The sequence below is a fragment of the Cucurbita pepo genome, chromosome LG07 (genome assembly GCF_002806865.2).
Source record: "Cucurbita pepo subsp. pepo cultivar mu-cu-16 chromosome LG07, ASM280686v2, whole genome shotgun sequence".
Taxonomy (NCBI): domain Eukaryota; kingdom Viridiplantae; phylum Streptophyta; class Magnoliopsida; order Cucurbitales; family Cucurbitaceae; genus Cucurbita; species Cucurbita pepo.
In genome coordinates this window covers 4543420-4553810 of record NC_036644.1, presented here as the reverse complement: position 1 = coordinate 4553810, position 10391 = coordinate 4543420, and the positions used below count along the sequence as shown (strand labels likewise).

The 10391-nt window shown below is 37.4% G+C and overlaps 1 protein-coding gene across 2 annotated transcripts; it reads right to left on the bottom strand.

The window, feature by feature from the left end:
• Nucleotides 1-3347: 3347 nt before the first annotated feature.
• Nucleotides 3348-10280, bottom strand: LOC111798496. Of its 2 annotated transcripts, none has more exons than XM_023681686.1 (8): nucleotides 10089-10280; nucleotides 9700-9850; nucleotides 9234-9376; nucleotides 8815-8861; nucleotides 8181-8728; nucleotides 6974-7054; nucleotides 6487-6549; nucleotides 3348-3953 (listed from the first exon to the last, which is right to left on the bottom strand). In XM_023681686.1, exons 2-8 carry the CDS (start codon nucleotides 9751-9753, stop codon nucleotides 3897-3899), a joined length of 993 nt encoding a protein of 330 aa, XP_023537454.1. In that variant the 5' UTR covers nucleotides 9754-9850; nucleotides 10089-10280; the 3' UTR covers nucleotides 3348-3896. The 2 variants fall into 2 exon arrangements, with proteins under 2 accessions (XP_023537454.1, XP_023537453.1); XM_023681685.1 differs by having other exon boundaries at nucleotides 9700-9754.
• Nucleotides 10281-10391: the final 111 nt, after the last annotated feature.

The following is a 10391-nucleotide window of genomic DNA, read 5'->3' as shown; positions in this document are numbered from 1 at the left end:
CGAAAAACTTTATTGAAATTTGATGATTTTCGTTACTTCATATTTAAATCTCTTGTGCATCTGTGTCGTGTCGTTAGTCACTGTCCGTAGTAAAATATTGGGCTGTGACACACACCGTGTGCAACCTCATTTTTTTCGATAAAGGCAAGGCGCCTTTGTACGGTTGACGACAACATCACAATCAGAGATCATGATACGTGCATAGGCTAGAAGCATATTTAAATTTCCTAAACTTAGGTTAGAATATGTTGTTTTGCCTTTCATTATTTGAATTATGTTTTAATTTGTTTTTGAATTATGTTTCTAAACACGTAAGACCATAGCGGTGTTTTCAATGGTAACGTTATGTTTATGTTGAAATTATGATTTTAAAGATGATATTTTAAGAGTGATATTCCGCATATGAGCTTAAGCTAAGATGACGGTAGCGACTTTAGGAAGCTGAAATCTAGGGTTATAGTTGGTATCAAAGCTCTAGGTTATAGATTATGTAGACTAGCCTACGAGGTAGGCTTGACACGTTCTATGGTCCCACTGTCGATGCTCCGTCACCGTCAGGTATGCCTTGTGTAAGATAAAAAAAAAAAAAAAAACGCACTTTAATCGCATGCACTTTTTTATTTTTATGTGATATTACTGAATGTGATGTGTGATATTGTATATATTAAATTAAGAATATGTTGTTGATTGTAGCATGCTCATTTATGTTATGCTAAGCCTGGGTCTTAAGGAATAGTATCTTGGTTTCTAGAACAATGTCGCTCAGAGGACGTGGAAGAGGAAGACGAGAAAGGGGGCGACCCTTGTTAGAGGAAGAGGAAGAGGAAGGGGAAGATGTGAGGCTAAAGCGAACCCACCTTGAAAAGGATTAGTAACAAGGATGGATGCAACTGCATTGTCTTAGGTTGTGCCACCACAAGCTGCACAACCACCACAAGCCGCACAACCACCTGAAGTTGCACCATTGACACTAGCAGCTGGAGTAGACCCACCACTAGACTGATGTGGAGGTCGTTTCAGGTTATGATGCACACCATGATGGTCACCCAACAAGCCAACAGTTTCCCAACTGTCAGAGGAGCGAATTGGTTACGAGACTTTAAACGATACGATACCCACCTAATACCGAACGACTCGAAATTTCTACTTAATCTAATGTCGCTACTATATACATATCATGAACATTGAATACGAAAATACTTCATTTAAACTTTTCATGAAACATAACTTTCATCTTAAAATATAGACCATCCGCATGGGGTGGTGAAGGGAGGGCCCCCATTGGTAGAAAAAAACCCGCAACCCCTTGGGGTTATCTTGCACTTGGAATAAGAAGTAGAAAAGGGAATAAATATAGTGATAATTTTATTCTTCATTGCCGTAAATAAGAGAGAAAATAGAATTTTTTTTCTTCGTCATTACCTTAAAAAAAAAAAAAAAACGAGGAGGGACATTCATTTATCTTATCAGTTATATATTTATGCATGGAGCATGAGCATGAGCATGAGCATGACTACCTTATGCATGGAGCATGAGCTCGAGTTGCAATGTCTTCGTCAGTTGTACAGGAAAGTCTTACTTTAACCTGAAATAGAAGTAGCACGAGGCTTGAACATTTAAGAATACTTAGTAAGCGACCCCCTATTGGGGTTATGATGCAATAACATGTGAATGCAATGATGGGACCTATCATAATGGTCTATTTTCCTACAGTACTATCCTAACGGGCAGCTTGGATGTATAATTTTTATCCTACACACGGCCTACACGTGTGAGTATGGACCCACTAGTTGGTTCGCACACCGCTAGACCCCTTTCCTTGTCGGGCGAGCATACTATGGTAGCTCTCTATGCCGAATACCCATTAGAAATAGTACTCGTCACGACAGCATTATGTAAAACAGAATGGTCGTTCTCGTGCCTAGTAGTGTACGTGTCCGTACCATTGTGAAGGAATAGGGATATATCCCAATGCATGAGCACATATTTTTCCATTTTCAACATTATTAAATATAACCCGCTATCATTTTATTCATATCATTTCATTTTATTTATATCATATCATTTCTCATATCAGTTATCATATCATTCACACTTATACAGGGGTTATATTTCATGTTGTTTACCATCTTTCATGTCATTCATATCATACTATACTTGCAATTCACAAGACATAACGTAACGTTTTCATGCTTCCAACATAACAATTCATAACGTGCAAATCATAATAGTCACATAATACAATCCGAGCATAACATAACACAACATTATAACGCATATCAATTCATCCAAAGAGAGCATAACTTTTACATTGCATAACATTTATGTATTAAATCATAGTGGTTTAAACATACAATTTATAACACGTGCAAAACCACGAGCACGTGCCAACATGCAACATACATTCATAACTTACGATGGTACGACCACTTACTTGATTGGCCTTGACCGACGTTCTATCCTATTTTTGAGATTAGCTTGACTTGTCCCCCAAACATTTAATGACCTTGCAGTGGAGTGGAGCATATCGTTGGGTAACCTACTTTCAAATCAGGTTCAAAGAGCTGTACCATATTTGCAAAGAAAGAAAGAAAAAAAAAAAAAAAAAATTCTCTTACAGAAATGAGGTAGATATATAATTTCCTATCCTAAATGTCTACAAGGACCTAAACCTGACGTTTCTAATACCAATACACACCTAAAAGTCATCAAACACCCAGTATAAGTACACAAATTTTCATCCACCTTTAGGTACAATTATGTATAAGCATTAGAAAAATAGTCAATTCACTTATTCCAATGAGACTAATCTAATGTTTAGCTCGAGGCAAACCAAATAAAACCACCTAAAGTTTGATTTTTCTAGCCTACTTACTATATCTAAACGATCCTTACGTGTATTTATACTTGTTTAAATTTCGAGTGATTACTAACATGATTGTCAAAATTTTGGAAACTCCCTAAAAAGAACACTCGTTGCTCACAATTTAGAATCATATTACAAACCGAAAAGACTCAAGTGTCCAATCAAATAAACATCCATCTATTCGATTGCCATTCCCCTCCCATGGTCATTCTTCCCCTACAATAGCCAAAATCTCTAACTCTATTAACTCAACACAAACCATTAATTGACAAAAACGATTAAAAATGGCACAATAATTTGATTTTTGCCCTAAAATTAATAAATATTTGGGCAAATTTAAATAAATCAACGGTAATATAGACCAAATAGACAGTGTTAGTGTGAGAGGGGGCAGTAGAGAGCCTTTTATATCCGTTCTTTTCTTTTTGATGCTTTTGGTGAATCTGCCTGAGAAAACTGAGAGAAAGAAGAGATTATCAAATAGGGAAAGGTAGAGTGCTTTGTATAAGCCCAAAACAGTTGATAAAGCACATGAAATCACATAACCTATTAGGCAAAAGAGAGATTAAAACAACAAATCCTGTGCATGAGATATTGGCGATGATCCAAACCCAGGCCACAATCTTCTTCTGCAAAGACCCAATGATCCCAAGTCTTTGCTCCCATCAGGCTACCTGAATCCTTGCTAAAATTGAAGAGACTGAGGAAATTAAGCATTTGGAAATATACAAATCTCTCTTGAACGTTGCTAAGCCAGGCTTTATCATATACGAATGCGAACAGAGACTATCGAGACTATCGATTGTAGTAAACAAACATGTTTAGTGAGTTTTGACTTCGCAACAATGTTTAGGATGGGGAGTGAAAACTAAAGTTGTACCCCCCAACAATATTAGAACAAAGATAGGACAGATCCAAAAACCACTCACTTAGCACTAAACATCTAAAGAACATACAGTATCGAGTCTCGGGTCTTTGAGATATAAGGGGCAGAACTAAACCAGCCAATGCAAGAGGTGCTCTATCGTCGTCAAGGTTGTCGCTTGGAATGTGGAGCAATTGCAAGAAGAATTTTCTTTCTAGGTCCCTGAAATGAACAAATAAGCTTCAGAATGACAGTTCAATAAATAATTCTGAAGAACATGAACTGCTAGCGATAGTTCATTCCTCGGTGATGAGTTGATTGCAAAAGGAAAAAAACAGCCCAACTTGATCTCTGGTAAATGTTAATAAAAACAGCTGTGAACTCTCAAAGGCTTCTATCACTCAAAGCATTAATTTTTTCAAGTAAATCGCCAGGTTTCATTGACCCCAATACCAGCTTGCCACTTACTAATAATACCACGGGAGCTCCTTACTAAGTGGAGGTCCGAACCGACTGACGTTGAAGAATTAGCGGATGAGTTGTGGTTCGGGGTGAAATGCCACTCGAACCTAGAGATAGCTGGTTCTCCCCGAAATGCGTCGAGAGAAAGGCGCTTTTACATCTTCTTAACCCGAAATGGCAAATGGCTAGGGAAAGGAAAGGTTTCTTTTTTTAGGGTACCCCCGGGAATAGATCCAGTGGAGACGGGATGGAGCCTGTAGCGCATAGGATTAGAGCACGTGGCTACGAACCACGGTGTCGGGGGTTTGAATCCCTCCTCGCCCACAACTGGACAAAAAGGGAAGGACTTTTCCATCTGGGAGTAGGAAAATCATGATCGGGATAGTTACCCAACTCTATGCCTCCTTGACTCAGCAAAATGTTGTTCCATTTAAAATTACCCAACCTTTTAATTGACCATAGGTCACTTTAAGGTTTCTTTTGAAGGCTATATATAAGTTTATAACCATCCATGACGTTTCTTACATTCGGATTTCAAAGATTTAAAATGAGCCTAGGGCTTTTCTTTTAGCCAAGAGATAAATCAAACTTTGCAATCTTGTGATAGTTTGCAAGTTTAGGATAAGTTCAAGTGAGATATGATTGATTCTACTTGTAGAGTGATTAAGATCTCAAAGAAGGAATAAGTTCTCTTGCTAAAAAGAAACTTGAAATTAATAAAAACAAACTTCAAAACGGAAAATTACTTAAAAACTCCCATAAATCCAAGATTTAAAAATCTTCAATTAGGCTTTGTAACCAGAAGTAGCTTGATTTGACGAAGATTGACTTGTCTTTTGTCAATATCGATATCTTCGTTGAAGTCCCTGTGGCTTTGACTAAGGTACCTCAGTTTATATAGCTATCTTGTTAGACATTTACAAATAGAGCTTAGGCTACAATTAATTTGGAATTTTTGGCATCCGTAATGGGAACTTATATCCCCCTTACCACAGACATAATGGTACAATAACAATAAAATATAAGCAATAAATTGACAAAACATAATAAAAGAGAGAAAATCACTTGACACAAAATCTATATTGATTCACTTCTAACTCAGACTACGCCTAGTATTCTATAGTTGCAAGTTGTACCAGTAAAGACCAAGTTTACAATGGGATCAATAGAGAAACACACTCACCTATGCTCATACAGGCTTTACCTTATCTCTAAAACCAACCCCCTCTAGAGGATTCTCGTAGTGGCAGCCTATTTTTCTCTGTATTATCCTCACGAATAACCTAACAAATAAGGCCATATCTATAGGGAGCCACAAAAAGGTCATCTAGCAACAAGGGTTTTACAAGGAAAAATTGGGTTAACGCCATGGCTCTAGAAATGAGCATTGCTGCATTCCGAACTCGAAACTTTGCCTCATGTAAATGCCATACTGCTCTAGGAAGCACCTAGGCGTTGTACTTTCTATCATCTACTGTCAGAGATACTACAACAAAAAATGTTGTAGCATTACACATCAATTCCTTTTCTCTTGGACGGGCTTTAAAGAACTCCCAAATTGAATTGTCTTGATAGAAGACTTTAATGTGGATGTTAGGGTGGAACCATAGATATACTTAGTCAAGCATAGAGAGTGGTCGTGACAAGTCTTGTAATGGGTGTTTTAGGGCAGGTCAATGAACGAATGCCACTTATATGAAAATCCTTTCTCTATACTTGAGAGCATGTAAAGGTTGGGAGAGAGAGTTCCCATATGGTTAGCTTCGTTTGAATGTGGACGCTTCATGTGTGTGCATGTGTTACATTCTTGATGTACTTCACTTGAACAACAAAGGGTGGTATTGTGAGTGGGGGAAGTTCCCATACAGACGCTAGACCTATCAACAAGAGGATATTCTCACAGTGGGGGAAGTTGGCATGCTCTACTATTGCTGCTCTTCTTTTGGTTTTCCTTTTAGTCATTTTTACATCTTAAAGCATGAATTTTCTCCTTTTTCAACTTTTTAGTAAAGTTTATCTCGTCGTGTTTATCTTTTTTGTAAACCCAATAATGGGCCAAGCTTACTGAAACCCAGTTGAAAGATAAACATTACTCTTTTAAGTTGTAACTTGCCTCACAGCAACCACTACAGTAATCCTTTATTGTTCTTAAATCTCACTCAGTTTAACGAAAGTGCTCGTCTCTCATCGAGAAAGAAAAGGAAACGATTAATCAAAAACCTAAAACCTCAATAGTAATTAGAAAGCATATAGACCATAGACATAAGACAAAGGACACAAACAACTGCCATACCATAGGTATTCCGAGCTCTTTGAGGTCATTCTCCCCCATTTGCTTCAAGGCAGTCATATCAACCTGCATCATAAATCCAATAAACCACTAACTTATACATGATTAGGAAAAAGTTGGTAGGAGTGTTAAACCACCAATCAATTTAAAAGCTTAAATGGATGGGTTATGGGGTTATGGTAAATTTTAATTATACCAATTCTTGTAACACTCCTTATTTGTGCGCTTGAAAATTTGTAGAAGACCCAACAAGTAGAAATCAATATTAATAGGGGAGGAAATAATATTACACGAGTTTGAACACAAGACCTATGGTCTTGCAGTGATACCATGTTAAATCACTCATCAATCCAAAAGCTTATGCGGATAAGTAACGGGCTATGATAAATTTAATTAAATCAATTTGTTTAACAGTGAATTAGAAAGGAGTAAAACCAATGCCCTGTGTCACTCAAGAAAAGGTTAAGTGAAAAGGGAAATTTTAACATACTTCCTCGGCCTTAAAAAGAATGGAAAATTTTCCCAATCCTAGAGACTGCAAGAACCCATCTATGCTTTGAAGTTCGTCACCCTGTAAATAACAAGCCAACAGAAAACAACAAAGCTTAAAGTTAAACATTTGTCAATAAAATAGTAATCAGTCCGACAAAGTTAAAAAGATATCTTCGTTCAATAAAACATTGTTATCCTCCAGAAAGATTTACAAGATCCAATACAGAAAAACGCCAAGAAATGAAAAGGTAAATTAATGATATGCGGCACTTTATTACCTATAATTCATCAAAATTGAGATTGAGAAACCTAATCATGGGTAGTATCTTTTGCCGTTGAAAGGTCACTCATTATAATTACTAACTAAATGTCCCTAGTCATTAATGAAAATCATATTTTCGGTAGAACCTACATATATATAGCAAAGAGGATAGTTGACTCTTGCATCCAATGCCAAATAGCAAGGGAGAATGCCTCGAGCAAAAAATTGACCTTCAACATTCTAACCTTCCTCAACAAGGAAAAGCAATAGGGGCAAAAAGGAGGATTATCACACAAAACAGAGAAAAATGAACTACAAGAGTACCCATTCAAAGGAGGGGAAATCCACAAGCTTCTCTATCAACAAGCGTTGAAAAACAAAGTTGTATGCAGTGGAATATCTTGAGCAATGACGGACAGATGCCACTGACACAAAGTGAGGTGAAGCTTTTTATCTCTCTCTGTAAGGTTGGTGAAATTTTTTGTGTGGCAAGCTTTACTTGGGAAGGTTAACATTTTGGATCATGATCAAAGACATTTGTTCCTAGTTTTGTACCCGCAATGGGGCATCCTTTGTAAGAGACATGAGGAGGACCTGATTCATATGTTTGGGGAGTAACAATTTGATAATGACATTTGGGATCAATGAAGGAGCTCATTTGGGGTTAGTGCGGTGAGCAATAGAGATGGGCAATCTTGATTGTATACTTTTGTATTCTTTCATTTGTTCAATGAAAATTTGGTTTTTTGCAAAAAAAAAAAACCTATAACGACATACAATAATTGCAGTAATTAAAATTTACATATTAGAAAATACGATAGCAAAACAAATCATTCAACACAGGCAACAGCTACATCTAAATCAGATTGGAAAAATCAAGTTATAGAAAAGACAAAAGCCAAAAGCCAAGAGATTTTAAGGGAGAATAAAAAATAGATCATACTGGATAGAGAGTTTTGTGCGCAATGCCACTTGGCGGAAGATGTCGTGGAACAATAGGCGCCACAGGCTTTGCAGACGTAGGAAGCAATAGAGAATTAGTCCTAAAAGTTGCAGTACTGACAGAACCTGAAGCATTGAGAACATCTTTGGCTACAGAGCTCACTGATCTTGGGTTCTCAAATGAAAGGTTTGTTGGTCTTCTCTGTAGTTTCTCATCATCTCTTTGTAGAGAGTAGCGCCTTGAAGGTTCTACAATTCTAGCAGGTGATCGTTGTCTCAAATTTTCCATGGTCCACGTGGAATAAGAACTTCCTAACGAGTCCTGAGGTAAATCATCTACTGTTCTTGTTGAAAGGGTTCGGCGTACGATATTAGTATTATGCAATGGTGGATCTCGACGCCGTGAATCAAGATGTCGAATAGGAGTTTGATCTGCCTTAGGTAGCTTCTCCCGAAGGTCTACACACCTCTTATTGTCACTTTGAGCACGTCTAGATGCATCTTTTTGCAAGAGTTTATACCGAAGGTCATCTTTACCAATGTGTGATACTGATTTTAAAGATAACAGAAATTAAAGGGTGTCAGAATTTCGATAGCATGAAGGACAATAAAATTAGATCGATTAAGCTTATTACCGCCCAACCCATTAGAACTCCAATTTGACATACCATCCCCTCGTGATCTGCCAAAGATAAATAAGGCACGTACATTCAGAAAGGAAGCAAAATAATTTAAGAAACAGAAAAAAAGAACCGAAAGAACTAATCTACTGTCAACACTCCAAAAATGAGGATGCATATCAATAACTCAACATTTCTGGTAATCACTAACAATCCGAAGCATTTTGCAAATAACAATTCATTTTCCAAACGTGAATAACGTCCCTTTTTCATGCATTCAATAAAAAATACACCGATAACTGCAAATAGATTTTAAGACGCAATCATTAATCAAGGTCACCGAGTGATCGAAGTACCGAAAGTTGAGCAAACAAGACAATTCTAAGTTGTAACAAACGGAAGCAGATAAAACGTAAAAGGAACGAGCGACATACCGTTTGTTATTAAGTTGGCTTCCATAAAACAGATCACTATCAGGGTTATTTCCCAATCTATCTCTCACAGATCTCTTACTTCCAGAAACGAGCAAAGAATCAGAAACAGAAACATCAGTTCCTGGTCCAGCCTTTTTTACTACCTACAAAGTGATTGATAAATGTATAAATAGAGACAACGAAAAGCAAGACGGCCAGACAAACAACTATCAACAACGTTTCAAAATTCAATCAATAAGAACATGAACAAACAAAAAGAAAAGCAAATTTTCTTAACATTTTGCCATCTTCTAGGTAACAACATTATGCAACGACACTTATACAGATCAATCTTTTCAAGCAGGAAACAAGAATCAAGTTCATTAAGCATTAAGAGAAACCATTCCCAGCAGAACCTGAAACATGACTAACTACAAGTTAACCGAAGAAGAAGAACAGTCAAACAAAGTGACAACTGACAACCAACCTGTCCGCTACGGCCGAGTGTAATGGTAACTCTACCCCTCGAAGCAGCTGACATGCTGAAATCAAAAAACCCCAGGCGAAAAATGCGGGCGTATGCTTTCAATTACACATTAATTCGATGAAGCGAATGGCAACGAGCAAGTACAGAATCCCTAAAATGAAAGCGAGAATGGCAGAATAATAGCAGATAGATTAAACGCTTTTGAGAGCAGAGAAAATCTAAAACCCCCAAGGACCCTAACAGCGTATAAGTTCTCTCACGAAGAATGGGTAAAGAGAGAGAAATGAACACAGAGCGATTGCTTCGGATGGGGATGAAAAATACGAACACGAGAGAGAGTGGGATTTGGATGGAATGCAATGTGCTTGAATATGAGCGCCGGCGTTTACCTCCTCATTTGCAATGGAAATTGAAAATTTGTAGCACTTTCTCTAGAATGAGCTGCTCTTGATTCGAAGTTAATCGGGGCGTAATCTGTGAATTGTTAGCTAAAATGACAAATCTATGCAAGCAAAGAGCTAAACTATGTATGCATCGGCTACTGATGTCAACAATGTATATACACTCATGCAAGTCATGCTCATTGATCCCATAGGTGTTTAGGGCTATGTTTAAGTGGAGGAGATCAATGATCTCTAACTCTAGTCAATGACAATGGATAGCGTCCATATCTAATATTCTACCTCAAGTCA

Excerpts from the sequence above, each read along its gene's own strand:
- LOC111798496 (XM_023681685.1), bottom strand. Across the intron at positions 8,862-9,233 it reads AGCCAACTTAATAACAAACG|ATCACGAGGGGATGGTATGT; the intron begins GTATGTCGCTCG and ends TATCTTTGGCAG. Across the intron at positions 8,729-8,814 it reads GAGTTCTAATGGGTTGGGCG|TATCACACATTGGTAAAGAT; the intron begins GTAATAAGCTTA and ends CTTTAAAATCAG.